At 42.2% G+C, this 20608-nt stretch overlaps 1 protein-coding gene across 2 annotated transcripts in view; it reads left to right on the forward strand.

Moving 5' to 3' along the window:
* NALCN (sodium leak channel, non-selective) overlaps window positions 1-12322 on the forward strand; it is a 380765-nt gene extending 368443 nt beyond the window's left edge. For both annotated transcript variants that reach the window (XM_064275254.1, XM_064275255.1), the window contains 5 exons: window positions 1395-1552; window positions 4698-4848; window positions 6927-7076; window positions 9323-9440; window positions 11626-12322. In XM_064275254.1, the coding sequence (XP_064131324.1) occupies window positions 1395-1552; window positions 4698-4848; window positions 6927-7076; window positions 9323-9440; window positions 11626-11819 (771 nt within the window). In that variant the 3' untranslated portion in view covers window positions 11820-12322. The remainder of the gene's footprint in view (window positions 1-1394; window positions 1553-4697; window positions 4849-6926; window positions 7077-9322; window positions 9441-11625) is intronic.
* The last annotated feature ends 8286 nt before the right edge of the window (window positions 12323-20608 follow it).

Genomic DNA, 20608 nt, shown 5'->3' on the forward strand with positions numbered 1-20608 from the left:
CTCAGGCATAGTTCTAGACACTGGGGATATAACAATGAACAAGGTGGAGAGACCCCAGACTTGTAGGGCTCACATTCTAATAGTGAAAGACAAACAGTGAACAGTGAAATAATGACAACTTCGAGACGCGATAAACACTTTGAAGAAGATTATGTGGTAGAGAGTGATTGGCATAGGGGTGGTCATGAAGGCCTGTCTGAGGAGATGACATTTGACCCAACATCTGAAAAATGAGAAAAGTTCAGCCATGGAAAGACCTGAGGGCAGATCCAAAAACAGTTTCTGCAAGAGTTGACTAGGAACGCAAAACCCATAGAAACAGAGCAGGCTTAGTAAATGACGGGTCTCTAGACTAGAGCCATGGTCTGCCCCAGCAATGGGTGATCTCCACCAGGCCTGTGCTGTCCTTGTCTTTGATGTTTTCCACCTCACCCAGGACCAGTCTCTTCGGTCTTTGTGCCAAAGTAGCGACCAGCATGTGTGAGCATCTGGCTCTTGCTCTCGAATCTCCTCTCGGTGCACTTGTATCTCCATGACTGCTGCCTACAGGAACCGGTTTTGCCTTAACATACTCGTAGAAGATGACAACACCATCCAACATTCAGATGTAATACATCAAAGAAGACAACATCAGTCACATTAGTGTAAAAAAAAAAATAGGAATTCGTGGGTTACCAATGTTGCCTGCATCTTGCCTAGTGCTTTAATTCAAAGAAATGGTCAGGGCTGGCATGTGAGGTTTTGTTGCCTGGAAGGGAGCAATGTTTCTTAGTTTCTCAGGACCTGGATCTGCTCTGACCTAGGAGGAAGAGCAGAGCTGTGAGCAACCTCCTCTTGTATGTAGTTGTTCTAATAATGGAGGAAATGCTGAAAAGGAGTTATCTTTCAATTGAAGAACAACTTGTAATAAATGTTAAGAAGTTCCTAGCATTCAGATTCAGTGAAGAGGAGAACTGTGTATTATCCATGTTTCCTACCAATGTATTACGGACACATTCTACCTGTGTGTTAAAGAGAAACAAGTGGGCAGGACTAAGTCAATGAAATGGGCTACTTGGACATAAGCTTGGTTTACGCAAGGTTGGATCCAAGTAAAAAAGAGGGGAGCTTTCTGTGTCCTCCTTAGCTCCAAACTATGTGCTGTGATATCCCATAGAACCGGAAGAGAAGCACCAGCAGTGATTGTGGGTGCTCAGCTGTTAATCCCATGCTTTTCTTAGGGCACATAATATCATCCAGCCACCCATGAGACCGAGAACTTTCTTCATGCCTGTGCTAATTGTGCTATCTTTTGAGAAAATATCTCCTGGGTTTTTTTGGCTGTGAAAACAGGACCCCAAGCAAATCATTACGGCCTAATGATGATTTACCAGTTCTTGTGCTCTGCTACCCAGGGGGTGATTCCAACGTTTCGCGTGAAGTTCCTGCTGAGGCTGCTGCGGGGGAGGCTGGAGGTAGACCTCGACAAAGACAAACTTTTGTTTAAGCACATGTGCTATGAAATGGAGAGGCTGCACAATGGTGGTGATGTCAGCTTCCATGACGTCCTAAGGTACGTGGGGGCTTTCACAACTCGATATCACAGAGCTAAACGAGTGCAAAAACTAAAGCTGTGATAATTAGAGGCCTTGTGAAACACAATTAACAAGTATGTTAGTAACCTAGAGTGCCACATCCACCATGGTTGTAAAACAGGGTCCCCAGACTCAGGTGTGAAGTGGCCTTTCTCATTGTCCTGTAAAGATCATTTCCAAATCAGTGTATCACATGGGGGAGTGAGATCAGTTGCCTGACATCCCTGGAAATGCTACTTTCTGACTGTAGAGTTTCTGAATGATATAGTTAGTTAGAAGGGACCTTGGGGAGCATAGTCTTGCCCCTTCATTTTGTAGATGAAGAAACTGGTTCAGGAGAGTCCACAGTTAATGGTCAGCGATTGGGGCTCTGCCTTTCCTCTCTCTGGGAGACTTCTTCAACAAGCAGTTCATGGATAAAGTTCAGGTCTCTATAGACTTGGAGGAAACTCTGGTAGCATAGTGGTTAAGAGCTACAGCTGTTAACCAAAAGGTCAGCTGTTCGAATCCACCAGGCACTCTTTGGAAACCTTATTGGGCAGTTCAGCTCTGTCCTATGGGGTCGCTATGAGTCAGAATCGACTCAACGGCAATGGGTTTGGGTTGTTTTTTTTTTTATATAGGCTTGGAAAGGGTAACAATTATACCTTACTTTCCCTACTCACTCACTGAAATGCAGCATCTATCTCCTTCAATGATAAATGTAGGCAATAGACCATAGCTGATATTAGCAGTACCTATGTCTTTGTCACCAAGAGAAATCATAAATGTTTTCAGATCACATTACCATTGTAGCTGATATCTTAAAATATCTTTTATGCTCATCAGCACTCCAGGGTTACAGTAGTCATTTAACCTTCACTAAAAAACTATCACGCACTAGTAAAGAAACTGATATGTTACTACAGCACAACCTTTTTAAATAAAGTGAGAAATGGATTTCAATATAATTGGTTTCCTTTGCGATGCATGTATTTTATTTTATGCATTTAAAACGTTATTCTTAGAAATGTTCTATAGGCTCCACTGCCAAAGGAGTCCATAGCACGAAAAAGAACCCCTGACTAGTGGTAGCTATTTTAAGCTGATGCAAATATCCAACAAGCTTATTATTGGGTATTTTGTCACAAATTTCAGGAACCTAATGATAGTATCTAACCAAAAGGTTGGCGGTTGGAATCCACCAGGCACTCCTCGGAAACACTGTGGGGCAGTTCTACTCCATCCTACAGGGTCGCTATGAGTCAGAATCAACTCTACAGCAATAGGTTTGGGTTTTGCTTTTGAATGATGGTATACCAGGGCTTCTAACTGACTCTAAAGGGCTCAGTCATGGCTGATGGAAACAAGGGCAGCATATGAGTTGCATAGCAACCAAATCTCTTGCACATGGGCTTTTGACCAGAGTAGAAAACAGGCAGTGATGCTGTGTTCAAAGATTGTGGCCTATCATGCCACTTCAAATGTATGTCACTCTTCACAGTCCTGAACTTTCAGTTTCAGGAGCCTGATCAGGAGATTGAATTATCAGCAGAACTGTAAAGAGCCACACACGTTCAAAGCAGCATAGTCAGCCACCATCTTTGAATGGGGCATCACTGCCTGTTTCCTACTAGGGTCAAAAGCTTATGTTCAAGAGGTCTCATTGCTATGCAAGGCATAGGCTGCCCTTGTTTCTGTCAGCCATGACTGAACCAATTCCAACTAGTTTGAAGCACGGTCTTGTTTTCATTGGCCGTAACTGAACTGTTTAGAACCGGTTCAAAGCCCTGTGATATACATTGTGGCTAAAAGTTAGAAAAAGATCAGAACAGGAAAGATCTGGGTGTTCTACCAATTGATCAATTTTCCCTCCCACTATTCACTTCTTGCAAGGAGCAAGCTGAAAAACAGAAAGAGATGTGACAGAAAATACATATGAATAGGAAAAAAAAAAAGCAGGTTATAAGTCTAAGAATGTTAAGTTACTAATCTTTTCTTCTAGTGACAATTTTTTTTTTTGGTTGAAATTGAAGGACACAGCCATACTGTTGTCATTAATAATTTACATTCAACATTTCTGGAACACAACTAATATAATGCAATCTAATCTAATCCAAGGGTGCATCTAATAAAAATGGACCCCAGGCAAAGTCAACAGTGACATTGTTTGCCCCTCCCTATTCCTCTACCCCAGTATACAATGAGAAGAGCTAAGCAAGTCTAGATTCTTGGTGAGTCAGGAAAGAGAAGAGCAAACATATTTTTCTCCCATGGTCGAAAGGAGCTTAACAAAGAAGAGAAAGCCATGTGTCAGTGCTGCGTAAAACAGGGTCCCTCAAGAACTTCCCATGTTATGATTTAGGCTCCGGAGGTAGAATTGAGCTCACAGCCAGGGGTAAGCAGGGGTTGAGCCATAACCTGAACTCCTGTGGCTGTACCAAGCTGCCAGAAGGGGCTGCGTCCTCCTTTGGCTGTGGACCTCTCAGCCTGGACACACTGAGAGTTGCCTCATTGCTAACGGGTCCTGATGCAACAGGTCAGCAGTGTTAGCTCCATTTTGTCATTCTGTTGGCATACTGTGCCAAAGGGTTAATGGAAGTGTGTATCAAACCCTGACTTTGTATCCCTCTAAAATTAATGAATAAGAAGATACATGGGGACAAATTAGATAAATTGAGAGGAAAATGGGGCTGGGGGGACACACATGACCCACAGCCTATGTATTAATGAGCCCCAGTTGGAGCCTAAAGGTAAAGAAAGTATGGAGGGAGCACTCTTCCTTCTACAGGGAAAGTTTCAGAGTCTTTACTTAAGCAACTTACAATGGAGATCAGGGCCTAGCCTGGATCTTTTTTTTTTTTTACAACTACTTATATGTCACTTAACTGTCATAAGTACCATACACATATTAACTCAATCATTTAATAAGGTAAGTATCACCCCATCCCCATCTTACGGATGAGGAAAGAAATGCAGAGAGGTTACATAACTTGCCCAAGGTCATACAGCTAGTAAGGGGTGGCATCAGAATGCTACTATACTTGTTGGGTTGACTAATGTTCCTTCTGAATTTTGAAACATTTAAGGGTCTAAATCTCAGCTGCATGGGACCTAAGCTCGCTGTTGTATTTCCCCCACCAGCATGCTTTCTTACCGGTCAGTTGACATCCGGAAAAGTTTGCAGTTGGAGGAGCTCCTGGCCAGGGAGCAACTGGAATACACCATAGAGGAGGAAGTGGCCAAGCAGACCATTCGCATGTGGCTGAAAAAGTGCTTAAAGCGCATCAGAGCTGTGAGTGGAACGAGAAGCATGTCGGGCTTTTATGCTTTTCTTTTGAAGAAGAAAGGACGAAAGAAAAGAGCTTCATGGACAACAGGATTAGATCCTTCTGTAGTTAGCCCACACCCCTTCCTCAACCATCTCAACTTCCTCCACTTGTGATGGTCAGATGATGATTCAAACCTTAACTCTAGTCCCAATTTAGGCCTATTACTCTTGAACAGAGTCCTTGGGAAGTTTCGATTGAATCACATTTATCTAACATAACATAAATTTTTAAAAAGCATTTTATTGATATTAAAATATTTATGATCTCCATTTATTAAGTGCAAGTGTTCAGGATTCCAAAACCTCTATATATTGACTGACCACAGAATTTATGAAATGACTTTTCAATTGCTCCTAAAAATTCCAACATACTATTAATAATGTTCTTTGGTCTTTAATTAAAAGCCACCTCTCCTGGTAACATAATGATTTTGTTTGCTGCATCCTGGACTTTAAGTTTATGAGATTCTCTTAACTCATAAATCAGTGAACATATGCTGTGTCAGCGTATACTGTGTCTACAGTGGGCATGCCTATTAGGAAGTTACTTTATGGATACTTTAACATAGGCTTCAAACACACAGGGGGAAAAAAATCAAACTAAGCATTTATATATAGCAGAGTTTTTTGTATCCTCTTCCTCAGGACAACAGCATCAACTGCAGAAGCACGATTTTTTTTTTTTTTTTTAATTGGTGGGGGAAAAGGTACCCAGAGAAGTGAAACATCTCAGTCTTCTATAGCAAGGCCAACTACCCACTGAGGCCCAGTCACAGCAGGCCTACCACAGCTCTGCTAGTTCCAGGGATCAAATCTGCCCCCTTGGGCCCTGAGAGGACACAAAAGTCCTGATGTTACCAGTTGCCAATCTGACACAAAGCATCCTTGTCTTTTCCCAAGGAAGAATACACATGAAAGAAAAACTTTATCCTCAGCAAGATTTATTTTGCTTGAGTCAAGCAAAAGGAGTCAGCTGGGGGACTAAGCCCTCTCCAAAGGACTGACTCAGTTGAGTCAGGGAGGTTACTGCTATGTGTACCAGTTTATGTTAAGTGGCCTTTCTTTATTCGTGCAGTTTCTGAGAAAAGGCGGGGGTTTTGGGGGAATTGGTGTAGCTATGGGAATGAGTTGCGTGCGCAGCCCCCAGCCAAGATGGAGTCTGCAGCAAAGGGCTCTGGGACTGTTAGCATCACTCATTATGGGTTGTGGTGCCTGTACAGTTCCCTAACTCTGCCAGTTCGAATCCCGCCAGTGGGCTGGATATCGCAGTGGCTTCTGAGAGAAGGTCATCTGGCAGAGGTGGCTACCTTTTGCATGCATGCTTGGCCCCTGTTTTCTTGAGAGACAAAGCTGTGGTTAAGCCAGGCTAAGCAGATGAAGCGATTTCTAGACTGCTTCTGCAGACTATGGGCTCTGTGGTGAGACTGTCTCTACACGCTGAGCATTTCTTCAGGGTGTGGCCTTTGCATGCAGACACAGTTTTGTCAAGGCTGTTTCCACAGGTCTTTCCTATTGTTCTAGTCTATCTCACTGATTCACCCCCAGACTTCCCAGCCTTAGTATGTGCCAAGCCAAATAGTCCTGCTGGGTGGGCCTGCTTCAGTCCAGAACCAAGACAAGAGCCAATGTTTCACTCGTTACTGCAAGGCTATTTGTCTCTTATAACTTACAGGAAAGAGGCAGTCACCACTGACTTGATGAACATGGAATAAAATCAGAAAGGAGAAAAAAAAAAGTCCATGTTAGTAATTAAAGAAATTCTCTTTTAAACAAAACAGAAGCTTGATCATAACTCTTCCAATTGTTACACAAATGAAGGAGGAAGAGGAGGGCAATTCCTAAGTCTTTAAGCCGTCATTTACATCAGTCTGATGATGGCAGCAATATTAGTTAAAGGCCCTTATCTGGAAATTCCTAAGAGGTTACCAAGAACACAGGTTCTTTGGAGAGGGAGAAGACAATGCAATTTGGGTGATAGTGGGCGGGGGGATCGTGGTCTTCCGTAGTTTTCCATTATGTTCCATTCCATTCTCATTCTACAGAAGCAGCAACAGTCATGCAGCATCATCCACAGCCTGAGAGAGAGTCAACAACAGGAGCTGAGCCGGTTTCTGAATCCTCCCAGCATTGAGACCACCCAGCCAAGCGAGGACACCAACGCTAACAGCCAGGATAATAACGTGCAGCCGGAGGTATGGGTCTCCCTCCAAGGGTGTCCTGGGCGGGGCGGGGTGGGGAAGGGGGGAGTTCTTTAATAAAAAATGAATGGGTGTTGGCCACATAAATGTTTCAAGCAAGGTGAAAATATTCTTAATAGGAATTTTTTAAAATGGAAAACAACAGTAGGGACACATTTGCTCCCAACAATGGGAACAGGTTATGTCTGGGTTTTCAGCTTTCGGGAATCAGTTTAAGTTGCTTCAAAAGATCCTGACTTTTGTGGATACCAAATAAATATTAATGCGCAGCACTTAATACTTCTGTTGATTTTTGTCTAAAGAGTTTAGCATCATAACTGTAAGGACTTAATGAGTCCGGCAATGTGACATAACTCAGGAGAGCATGACTTGCATGAAGTTCTGCCCTGTTTTCTTCTGCTCACTAAGTCATAGAGATTTGTAGTAAAGCCAGTGAAAATGCTTATAATTGCTTTTCATTACTCAGGCTCATTGAGGTCTCATCGTTCCTTAGCTGGGCACCAGAAAAGCAAATGGATTTTGGGGAGGATTAGCTTGAGGGACTTCTCTTTATCAGGGCACAGCATATTTTCATTTGCAATCTACAAGTCTATCCAAAAAAAAAAAAAGTACAGAGAGCGATGAGACGCCTGAAGAGCCTTGTGCTGTGAAGAACAGCTGGCAGGGAAGCCCTGCTCCTTTGCGAGGGTGCAATTATTATTTGAGGTTCACGACATCGAGCCAATCCAGCATTCTGAGACGAGCCCTCTGGCAGCACGAAGCTTCATGGGGGTGTAGCAGCACAGTCAGGGGCCAAGGATGAATGCTGAAGCCTAAGGCTCCAAGGCCACAGGACACTACCAGAGGCCCTCTTGTTCCGTAGCTCAGTTTCATGTGAATTTCATATTGTCAGCTTCCCAGTCTAAAGGACTTTTCTGCCACCCGCACAGGGACTTGCACAGGAATAGTCAACAGAGGAGGGGGCGGGAGGCTTCTACAGTGACCCTGCAACCTGTCTGTCCTGGGCATGGCTGGCAACAGCTGATGTGGGAGCCAGGATAAGGTAAGGGCAGCCAGTGAGACAGGGCTGATGAGGCAACGGGTAGTGAGGATTATGGAAGGTCTTCAAGTTTACGTGAAACAGTCGAAGAGATAACCAAAGACCAAGTGGGGATGGAAGACCAAAGCTTGTTGGCTAGGAAAGAAGAAGACAATAGGTGAAGCAGCAAATGGGTAAAATGTGTGGTAAGTCTCAGCATTTCTGTTTGACTTTAGTCTTACATTGTTATCAGCTACCTCCTCTTCCAGGGCCCATCATAGAGTTTTGTCTGCTAAGAACCCTTTTCCTGAAGCTCTAAGTACTGATTTCCAGGTTGGCAAAGTACATCAGCCGGCCCCACTGCCCCACCTTCCTTCCTAGAATGCCACCATCCTTGCCCTGGGTTGACCAGTCAAGACACAAGAGGTCTAAAGGATGGTGTCCTCAGTTGTGAGAGGGACATGGTGATGGGGGTTGCTACCTGGAGAGCCGTGCCTCTTTTTGCAGTGTGGAATGGTGGCTCTTTTGCTTTCCTTGACTCTTCTTACCCATTTTTACTTCTCTTTTCCCCACTGTGGGCACAATGGAGCCATCTCATCTTTCCCACTTGCTTTCCTGCCATGTGTTCTTCCAATTTTAAAACTAAAAGGGGACCCAACCCAGTGCAGTCAGGGAATGCAGCGTTAAGAATCAGCAATTTATTGCAGCATTAGTCACAATAGACTAAACGTAGAAAGAACCCAAGTGGCCATCAAGAGACGAATGGAAAAACAAAACATGGAATATCTATACCATGGATTATTATCCAGCCGTAAAGAGAAATGAAGTTGTGATACATGACACCACATGGATGTACCTTGAAAACATTATGCGAAGTGAAGTGTCAGACATAAAAGGACAAATGTTGTATGACTCCACTTATATAAAATATCTAGAATTGCAAGTGCAAAATAGAGATCAAAGTTTATTAGGGCTATCAGGGCTTGAGAGAGGGGAAAATGAGGAGTCATTGCTTCAGGAATACTAAGTTTCAGTTGATGGTGATGACAAACATTTGGAAGGGGTTAATGGTGATGGTTGTACGACAGTGAGTGTAATTAATGTCATTGAATTCTATACTTAAAAATGGTGAAAATAGCACATTGTTATATATATTTTATCACAACAAAACTTAAAAAATAAAATAAAAGAGCAGTAACTGCTCAATTCTTCTCCCATGCAGACAAGCAGCCAGCAGCAGCTTCTGAGCCCCACTCTGTCAGATAGAGGAGGAAGTCGGCAAGACTCAGGAGACACTGGGAAACCCCAGAGGAAGTTTGGTCAATGGCGCTTGCCCTCGGGTATGTATATCAAGTCATTTCTCTATTGAGGCATTTTAAAGGCATTTACTCTCTATGTGAGTTTTAGGTTTTGAATTTCAAAATAGAGGTCTACATCTAAAGTATTTACACACCGTGAAACAATGAAAAGTGTATCCATTGTCATAAACCTTACCCTCAAAACAACTGTTCTCCAAACACAACTACATTAGCCCTTATTTTAAGGCATCGTGTTTGAGAAAACAGAACCTGTTAACATAGTAAGACATCGTAGTCAAGATCTAGAAAGAAAAGAGGAAGAAATTTCCAAAGGCTTCCAGTGTGTAATTAAAGCATTTTCCAACATATGCAAAATCTGTTTAATCTAAGAGAGAGTGGGCAGATACAAGCAGTCCACAAATGAATCTCAAAGCTCTCAAAGAAGGTACGAGCCATTGCTTTATCTCAGCTTATACTTTGCAGTCGATCTGGTCACCATCTTCATGTAAGCTGCTTTGTTGTTAGGTGCCATTGAGTCGTTTCTGACTCAGAGACCCTACGTAAAACAGGAAGAAACACTGCCTGGTCCCGTGCCATCCTCACAATCATTGCTATACTTGAGCCCTTTGTTGCTGCCACTGTGTCAGTTTATCTTGTTAAGTGTCTTCCTCTTTTTTGCTGACCCTCTACCATCCATGATGTCCTTCTCCAGGGACTGGTCCCTTCTGGTATCATGTCCAAAGTACATGAGCCAACACCACAATTCAAAGGCATCAGTTCTTCTTTGGTCTTCCTTAATCATTGTCCAGCTTTCACACACATATGATGCAATTGAAAATACCATGGCTTCGGTTAGGTGCACCTTATTCTTCAAGTGACATCTTTGCTTTTTAACACTTTAAAAAGGGCCTTTGCAGCAGATTTGCCCAATGCAATGTGTCTTTTGATTTCTTGAGTGCTGCTTCCATAGGTGTTGATTTTGGATTCAAGTAAAATGAAATCATTGACAATTTCAATATTTTCTCCATGTATTATGATGTTGCTTATTGGTCCAATTCTGAGCATTTTTGTTTTATGTTGAGGTGTAATCCATACTGAAGGCTGTGGTCTTTGATCTTCATTAGTAAGTGCTTCAAGTCCTCTTCACTTTCGGCAACCAAGGTTGTGTCATCTGCATAACACAGGTTGTTAATGAGTCTCCCTCCAATCCTGATGCCCTGTTCTTCTTCATATAGTCCAGCTTCTTGGATTATTTGCTCAGCATACAGATTGCATAGGTATGGTGAAAGAATACAACCCTGACGCACACCTTTCCTGACTTTAGACCACTCAGTATCCCCTTGTTCTGTCCAAACAGCTGCCTCTTGATCTATGTACAGGTTCCTCATAATTTACTTTAGCTAAAAGAGTTACACAGGCAAATAAACTAAAACTCATTACCGTCACTTTGATTCTGACTCACAGCAACCCTATAGGACAGAACAGAACTACCGCATAGGATTTCCAACGAGTAGCTGATGGATTCAAACTGCCGACATTTTGGTTAGCGGCCAAGCTCTTAACCACTGTGCCACCAGGGCTTTGTAGGTAAATAGGAGCCAATAAAGATTTTTGAGCAAGATATGACATTTGGAGTCCGTATTTTAGGAACACTGACTTAGTATCAAGGTAGAGAGATAAGACCCTGACCAAAGCTGGTAGCAGCAGTCAAGAAACTGAAGGGACAGCTAGAAGAGATGACCTGGGGGAAAATCAACAGTCACCTAAATGGATAAAAGAGAGAATGTTGTCAATAGTGCCTCCAATGATTCAGATGTCAGAAATGAGGCATGCTCTTAGGGACCTGCTGAGTTTGAGAAGGCAAGTGGGGAAGAAAAAAGAGCATTTGTTAGGACTACACTTCTTCCATTTACGGGCTGCACACACTTACTTCTATGACACTTATATTTACCCAACTTGGAACTTGTAGTGATTTTCTAGCTTTTGTGATTATCTAAAGTGAAAGCAGCATTTTTTTCAAATGGTACTACTAGTTGTTCATTAGTGTGGTTTAAAATCTTTTATAGATATACAAAATAGAGTGCTGAAAAGGATTTGTATTTAACATCTGTAGACAGGACATGTCAGCCAAAAGCATTACCAATGAGAATATCATGGTTTTTCAGGAAACATTTGCAATAGGGTGAAACAACACCCAGTTGCTCATAGACTCTTGTTAATTCCACAGCTCCAAAACCAATAAGCCATTCAGTGTCTTCCGTCAACTTACGGTTTGGAGGAAGGACAACGATGAAATCCGTAGTGTGCAAAATGAACCCTATGACGGACACGGCTTCCTGTGGCTCTGAGGTGAAGAAGTGGTGGACCCGGCAACTGACTGTGGAGAGCGATGAAAGTGGAGATGACCTTCTGGATATTTAGGTGGGAACCAATGTAGATGAAAGCCCAGCAACATCTACAGAAACTATAAAAGAATTTCAAGGGAATTGCCGATAATTTTCAAACTGTTTTCTGATCATTTCCTTCATTGTCTAGTGAACAATCTGTAACAGGTACATAATTTAATTCCAACTGGTCACAAGATTTTTTTCAGTTGATTTTTGTACTGTCACAGGCAGGGTAAAATTGGTCTGTCAGAGCTGTGTATGTGATGGGCTAATACTGTGTGTCCATGAAAATTTGTACAATGGCATTATTGATTATATTAGAAACTATATCAGCAGCAGGTATAGATCATTTTTAGAAATTCATATATTATGTCTCTGTAAACTAAGGCAGTGTATTCATATATGCTTGTATGTATTATTTCCACCACACCCCTCCCCGAAGTGCTAAGCCCAAAGAGGCTAATATTTAAGGTACAGGACCTATAGCTTTAGTTCATCTTTTTCCCACTTCAACTAGAAGTACTTCTCTTGGGAGAATTTATTATTTATGATTGATCTGCAAAGGTCAGCACCGAGCTCATGCTAAAATGATAGCAGTTTTACAAATTCTACAGATTATGAATTTTAAAAAGCATATTTGTTTTCCTATATTGTTTTCTAAAATGTGCACGCGATAGTTAGACACCAAAACAAGTCCATTTCTGGCCTCAGTGATTCTAAAGAAACCATGTCTGGATTCCAAGAGAACTCTGTGTGCAAGTATCAGGCACAGCATCTGGCCAAGGAGCTAACTGGCTTAAAACAAACCTGTAGGTGGATTACTTGAGGGCATCCTTACGCAACAAAGGTGCATTTCTTTAAAAAACAAATAAATAAAAGAAAGAAAATTTTTAATAATTTACTTTAGCTAAAAGAGTAAACGCTAAGTGATCCAACCTGTAGAATAAAATATTTGCCTGTGTGATGTTACTATTGGCTTCACTTCTTACCCAAGTGTTACAGATTGCATTGTGTCCCCCAAAAATTTTGTGTCAGCTTGGCTAGCCATGATTCCCAGTATTTTGTGATTGTCCACCATTTTGTCATCTAATGTGATTTTCCCATGTATTATAAATCCTACCTCTATGATGTTAATGAGGTGGGATTAGCGGCAGTTATATTAATGAGGCAGGACTCAAACTACAAGATTAGATTGTGTTTTAAATCTCTTCTGAGATATAAAAGAGATAAGTGAGTAGAGGGACAGGGGACTTCATATCACCAAGAAACAAGAGTCAGACGAATAGCACATCCTTTGGACCCTGCTCTGAGAAGCTCCTTGGTGGGGGAAGATTGATGACAAGGACCTTCCCTCAAAGCTGACAGAGAAGAAAGCCTTCCCCTGGAGCTGGCACCCTGAATTCGGACTTCTAGCTTCCTGAACTGAGAGAATAAACTTTTGTTTGTTAAAGCCATCCACTTGTGATATCTCTGTTATAACAGCACTGGATAATCAAGGCACCAGGTTATGTCCATTTTGCCATAAGTCAGCTGAGCCATTATCAGTTGACCCCTACGTACCATTACCATGTTAGATTCCAAACGACTCCACTGGTACCAGAATTTCCTATGGAAATATCAGGACCTTGCAAAATCCAGCTATGAACTGACAGTTTAGGTATTCCATGACCTAATTGTATTTGTTTCACACATCAGTGGTCCATGTCCTCTGGGAAAATGAGAAATGCGAAATGATCACAAAATAGCATCGGGCCTCCTATGCTGGGTCACCCAAGTGGAAGTGGGTTTAGACCTTTTTTAACTTCATTATTCTTGGTTGGAGATTTGACATTTAGATTGCTGTTAATTGAGTGATTATCTCAGAATCCTTTGCCCCCAGGTTGCTTTATGATCTCTTCTCTCTGTTTTAACATTCTTGAAATAGCCAAATTTGATATTCTTCCTGTGAAACAGATGTAATGTTGTGGTGACAGCCTATTGTTGATAGGATTAATTGTGACTATGAAATCATGGGAAATTAAAGTCAGCGTGGCCAAAAGGATTTCATTTGGTTTTCTTTTCATTTGGGGTTTACCTTTTGTACATAAGAAAATAAAACAAATGCTGGATTTGTAAAAGAATGTAAAAGGCATTGCCAATAATTTTCAAACCCTTTTCTGTGTGTGTGGGCTCTGGGCAGGGCCATTAGGTAGCTGGAACTTTGCAAACCCTGTATTTGAATATTCGGTCTGTAATTAGTTGGCAAAAGCTCTATCCATGATATTCATTTCAGCTTAGTTCCCAGAGCCAGAATGTTCGTGCCTCCCAAACCCACAATGAAGCAGAAAAGACACTTACATGTCCAGGACATGGGTCTGTACTAGTGCTGCATAAAAAACAAGACCTTTTTTTTTTTTTTTTGGCTCATTACGCTTGAGTAATACAGTGTGATTCTCAAAAAACTGCTGAACCCTTCCTCCCTTCCTAAAATGTCTGTAATTGATGTTCAGTAGAACGTCATTGTTGTCCATTCTACAGTGACACAAGGGGCAGAATAGCAATGCATTTAAAGCCATAGCACCCTACATTTTCAATTAGGTTAAACAGCCCCCCAAAAAATCCCTTGGGACACACCTCTACTATTTTCCCAAAGCACGTAGAACAGATAGCAAGCTGGAGAAGATAAGTGGCACCCACTTTTAGATTTTGCCCACAGATGCATAAAAACGTAAACAATCGGGTTACACAGATGGGAAAACTTAGGCCACAATATTCCCTGGTTCTCAGAGGGGACAGACGCTGACACTGATCCTGTCAGCCTGCCACCCGCTGCCTTTAATTACAGGCACTCAGTTGGTTCAATGGGACCAGAAAGTGGAAGGGGTAGAAGACTTGACATGGAGCCCCCAAGAGAGAACAGACCACACATGCATTGCCCATATGGCAATTCATGGCAGCTCAAAGGGAACAAGTCCGACGCTATTCACTCTATTATTAATGGCAGTTCCAGACCAGCACCCATCATCAGTGACTGGCTGTTAGTGCCCTGCTGAAGCTGAATAAGATAAGAGCATGTAGTAGCACAACCAGAACTATAAGCCTTAAACAAAAGCAGTTTCCAAGCCAGCTGAATGATTGTGTTTGCCCATTTCTTTGTAGGGGATGGCGTACTATAGATGACTTGCTTTCAATACATTGTTTAGCAGTGGCACTCTTTTTCAAACAAAGTCCTTCAAGGAATCCAAAATATCAAGCAGGCAAAAGCAGGGCAGCCCTGGCTAAAGCTGGAGTGAAAATGAGAACCCCATTCACATGGCCACTTCTCATCTCCCGACGCCCACCCCAGCCCCCAAAGATGGCCTCCAACCATTAGCGTGCTCCAAGGAACCCAGTTTGGAAAACACTGGTATAGAGATCATGAACTTTGGGGTTCAGCAGATTTTTCAAGTCCTGAATCTATCAGTTACTCCCTATATAATCTTAAATGAGTTTCGTACCATCTCTGAGCCAAAACTCAGCTTCTTGCTTTTAAAAAAGACAGGGGAGGGGAATTCATTCATTTCGTTTACCTGAGAGGTTCACACGATCCACTCGAAGTGCTTAGTCTGACCTGATAGGTAACTAATCCTGAATGACTAATGAGCTATCTAGGATTCTCCCTGCCAGAATCCTATGTTGAACAATTGTTAAGCTTCCAGTTTTCTGATCTGTTGTTACCATCAGGTTTGAAAACTACCTTGGGCCAAGGTTTAAATAACGCTTTGATTTGGGGTGGTATTTCTGAGAAAACGGTGCCTCTCTTTTCTTTAATGTAGTTTCACCTCCTTGGAGAGTATTTTTATAAAATGCCTTCTCTGCACAATCCAACAACACACCAAAAATAATTATTTGCATGAGCTCTCTATCATCTTACATTTTCTCCTTCTGTATCCAGGGAGCTTTCTCCACAGGGTGACATCTGGGTAGAGAGATTTTTAAAAGGAAATGTCCTGAAACCTTAGTGTTCAATTTATTCTGTGAGTCTTCTGAGTCCCTAACAGTGAGTCCAAGCCAAAGAAATGTTGGCTTCTGTCTCTCCAGAGGCAAGAGAAACAAAAATGCAGAGGACAAGTCAAAGGCTATCATAGGTCCCACTGGGAAGGAGTTGCAGAAAGAGATTATCTGTCCCTGGAACATTCCCTGTTGGTTGGACTAGATGATCTTTCAGGTTCCAGACAACCTTGAGAACCCATAAAATACACTCCTGGGTTTGTGGCTGGTGTGACTACGTTCTGCACATACCTTTGTCCATGCTGGCGAGCTTCCTCAGAAGTTGCTTTCCACAATCTCAGCTTGTGGAGACTGATAAGGCTGGAAAGGAGAGCCCCCAAAACCATCAAATAATGTGGCTTTGGGAAGCTACCTCATTTCACCCCCACCTCAACACAGCTCAGCCCTAATATCTCCTCATCGGATATCCCCTATTGACTCAGAGAAGCAGATGTTTATCCACCTCACTCATGCCTAGACTTCCACCTGTAATCTCGGCTCCAATCCTTCCCACCTCTTGAAGGCAACTGGTTTTTTCAATGTGGAAGGAGACAGGCACCCAAACTCTAATGCCTTAAATCCCTGTGTACAGCCTGGAAACTCAAAACTAGAATCCTTCTTCTCCCATCAGCTCATCTCCTTACTTTCATGTAGTTTTTCTCTCCAAACCAGAACATCCAATAGATAAGAATGTCTCCACTTAAAAATTATATCCTGTCATTTGATCCCAACAATTCATGGCTGAACTGAAATAGCAAATTGATTCCAGTTGCACATTTAAATCCTGCTTCCATATCTGTCTGCTGTCTAAATCAGACCACTGTATCTAGTTTAAATTCTGTACTCTGGTCCCCTGGCTAAAAAGACCATTGTGTTCCTCCAAACTAGCAATGCTATTTTATTATTTCACCGCAATGCTGTGTAGCACCCATTCATTCAACTTTGAAAACTGGCTTATAGCAAGCCCAGTAAACATCTAAATTTCATTTGAACACTAGAGGGCTAGCATCACCATCCATTGAATTAAGCCACGGTTGGTTTGTTTAAAGGGAGATTTGAAGCTATATCTCATTCTCTTTTCTCAGGCAGTAGTTCAATGTCAATGTAAAATTTTAAGGCTTGGTTACAGAATCAGCCAACCTAGCAGAAAAATTATAGACCTTCATTGTGTTCCTTTCTCAAATTGGTATTTGTCACTCCATTTCCCATACGATATGGATGGTGACCCAAAAATTACACTAAGTGAAAACACTTCTTTTAATGCATCATTCATAGGAGCGTTCCTAATGACTGGCTAACCACAGAGATGTTTAGCATTTAAATGATATCAAACCCACCTGTAGGTGCAGAAATGGGCCTAGGCCCATGGGTTCTCTGTAAATAAATACATATTAAAAGATGGTACTTTTGCAATCTAAGTCATGTCAAAACCATCTAAAATAATAAATTAACAACTCAACCAAGGATTGCCAGGAACAGTAATGTTTCCAGAGAAGTCTTCTGGAGCCAAGAACTCAAGAAAGACAGTTGTACACATAAATTACACCAAAGAAAGGTAGCTTTTTGGTTTGAATTATCTCCATATTTTCATATACTCCTTATTTAATTTTGACTTTGGAGATACAGGAGTATAAGAGCAGGTGATACTCTTGGTTGAAAAGATTAAGATGAGAAAAGAGAATAGGGGAACAGGAAAATGGGAGGAAAAATAGACTTTATTCTAGCCTTTCAGTCTTGAAAATAACCAGTTGCCATGGAATCAGATCCATTTCATAGCGACCTCATGTGTGTCAGAGTAGAGCTGCGATCTACAGGGTTTCCAATGGCCGATATTTCAGAAGGAGATCACCAGATCATTCTTTCAAGTCTCCTGTATGTGGACTTGAACCCCCAACCTTTTGGTTAGCAGCTGAGCATTTTAACCATTTGTAACATCCAGGAATTCTATTATTGGAAATAGGTCAAGGTATCTCATGCTTTCAGGTAATTAGGTATTGTTCACCATTGAATCTGGCCGGGGAAGGAAATAGAATCTGAAGCAGACAGAATATCTTCTCATGACCTGTGGTCAGTGACTAGTGCAACATTAGATATGGTCACTTGTCTGCCCATGGAATCCAACCAATTGTCTTTTTCCCCCAGAAAAAGAAGCACGGAATGCTGATTTTATTCACTTGGTGGTTTCTTGCATTTCTGTATGTCAAAGGAGAAGAAAACGTAGATTGAGAAGAAGAGAAGTTACACTGACTTTGTTTTTCACTGTATTTATGTGTTGTCGTGGTATTAATCCTAATTTACAAGGCCGTGCCAATGGAATTTTGTTGTTGTGCTTGGAATGTTTCCCTCCATAGGGCCCTATTTGGTGTTCCTAATATAATATGAAATTTCAGGGTCTAAAAGAGAAGACAGTACCTCAAATGCCACCCTTCTACAGATTCAGTCTTTACGTCCCCTGCCCTAATCGGTCCCAGGAGCATACAACAGTTGTCGGGGTGTGTCATCTACAGGCACTGTGTCCCCTACCCTAATCGGTCCCAGGAGCATACAACAGTTGTCGGGGTGTGTCATCTACAGGCACTGTGTTCCCTTTCAGTGTCAGCATTTCACTTTAGAAACATCATGTAGGGTGTTACCAAGGGACGTGTTGTAAGCACAACAACAAAAACATCAACTAGGGAACAAAGTCGGGCTGGAGTTTGGTTGATAATGTATTTCACATATCATAGCAGAGAGTTGTCATATTGAACCCAGGTCTCTTCTCTCGTGCCATGGAACACTCGGAGATGAGCTTTCCCATGTACCAAGGAGACTGAAGCATCTTTCTGTTCCTATTTGACCAAGAGACACGGGGACAGGCAAGGAGTCGGTGTTCTCTTGGCACCCTTGGTGGGGCTTGTAGATTAACTGACACATGACTAAGGGATTCATTTCAAGAGGTGTACCAGGTTCTTCTCACAAGTCATTTCTTCCTGACATGAGTGCAGCCAACTTTTGCCTCCATGGTGCCAGACACACCTAATGCCTCTCCTCCTTCTGAGAGCCATGACAAGCTGCAGAGAATCTCTTATTTCTATGGTCTACCAGCTTACCAGTACCAGTGGCCATTGAGTCGATTCCAACTCACAGTGGCCCAATAGGACATGGTAGAACTGCCCCATACGGTTTCTAAGGAGCGGCTGGTGGGGCTAAACCCATGCAGAATTTCAAATCCAGTGCTGCTTTTTTGATCCAATGACTCCCTTTTCAGGGCATTTTAGGGCAATGAAAAGGAACCTTGCTCAGGGCCAGGTCAAAAGATAATAGGGAATTTTGCAAAGCTCTAATGAGCACAGCCTGAAGGCCTTGGCTGTGTTCTCACGTACAACAGCCACCACGAGTCAACATGTCACACCACAGGCCCTGATTCTCCTATCGAGGGATCTCCCAGCCCAGCCTGGGTCTCCATTCCCCTTCTGAAATTGCCTCACACCCTTGTCTAACTGTTAATTAGATGCCTCATCTCTTGGCGTACGTATGGGCTTGAGCCATCTGTTTATTGATCACATCCTTCAGAATATATTGCATTTTAAGAAATCCTACCACAAAAGCAGGTTATGCTGCAGGTGGTCCATTGCAAAAGATTTCTCCAGAGCAAACCTGAGAGTATTTAATGTGTGGTGACCTGTAACCACACACATGAATCCACAAGCCACAGAAATATTGGCTGCAAAGCTCCAAGACTGTCATTATTATAAAGTGATGTAATAATATAATTCAAAACTTCTACCCGACTGGGAATATCTAGATCAATTGGCATAACACTGTTCGTAAAGAAGATGTTCTACAACCTACTTTGGTGAATAGCATCTGGGGTGTTAAAAGCTTGTGAGCAGCCATGTATGGTACATCTATTAGTCCCATCCCATCCAGAGCAAAGAGAGAATGAAGAAAACCAAAGACACAAGGAAAATATTAGTCCAAAGGACTAATGTACCACCTGAACCAGAGCCTCCACCAGCCTGAGCCCAGAAGAACTAAATGGTGCCTGGCTACTACCACCGACCACTCTGACAGGCATCACAATAAAGCGTCCCAGGCAGAGCAGGAGAAAAAGGTAGAACAGAATTCAAATTCACAAAAAAGACCAAACTTACTGGTCTGACAGAGGCTGGAGGAACCCCTGAGACTATGGCCCCCAGACACCCTGCTAACTCAGAACCGAAGCCATTCCCGAAGCCCACTTCTCAGCCCAAGGTTAGGCCTATAAAACAAACAATAACACAGATGAGGAACGTGCTTCTTAGTTCAATCAAGTAAACAAAACCGAATGGGCAACACCTGCCCTAAAGCAAAGATGAGAAGGCAGGAAGGGACATAAGAACTGGACAAATGAACACAGAGAACCCAGGGTGTAACGGGAATGGGGGAGAGTGCTAACACATTGCAGGGATTGCAACCAATGTCACGAAATAATTTGTGTATAAATTTTTGAATGAGAAACTAATTTGCACTGTATGATCCCAGTACCCCCAGCATGTTTTCTCCTTTTTCAAAATGGGCAACTGAGAACTTAACATAACTAAGGTTATGATAAACCTATAAGTTGTTCTTCCTCTGCCTGCCTCCTTCACATACCTGTTAATGACTTTGTTTTGACCAAATGTTAATGACTTTGTTCTTGTTTTAAACTGGTGCGAATAACCTTTTGGTCTGTCCAGACTACCTGTGACATACAACCCCCAAAGGAAAGTTGGAGCCCAGGTATCAGATATGTATATCTTTGGCCTAATCAAGAAATGTCTGGCAGGGGGCTGCAAAGACACCTGTAACCCTTGT

The sequence above is a fragment of the Loxodonta africana genome, chromosome 23, assembly GCF_030014295.1.
Source record: "Loxodonta africana isolate mLoxAfr1 chromosome 23, mLoxAfr1.hap2, whole genome shotgun sequence".
Taxonomy (NCBI): domain Eukaryota; kingdom Metazoa; phylum Chordata; class Mammalia; order Proboscidea; family Elephantidae; genus Loxodonta; species Loxodonta africana.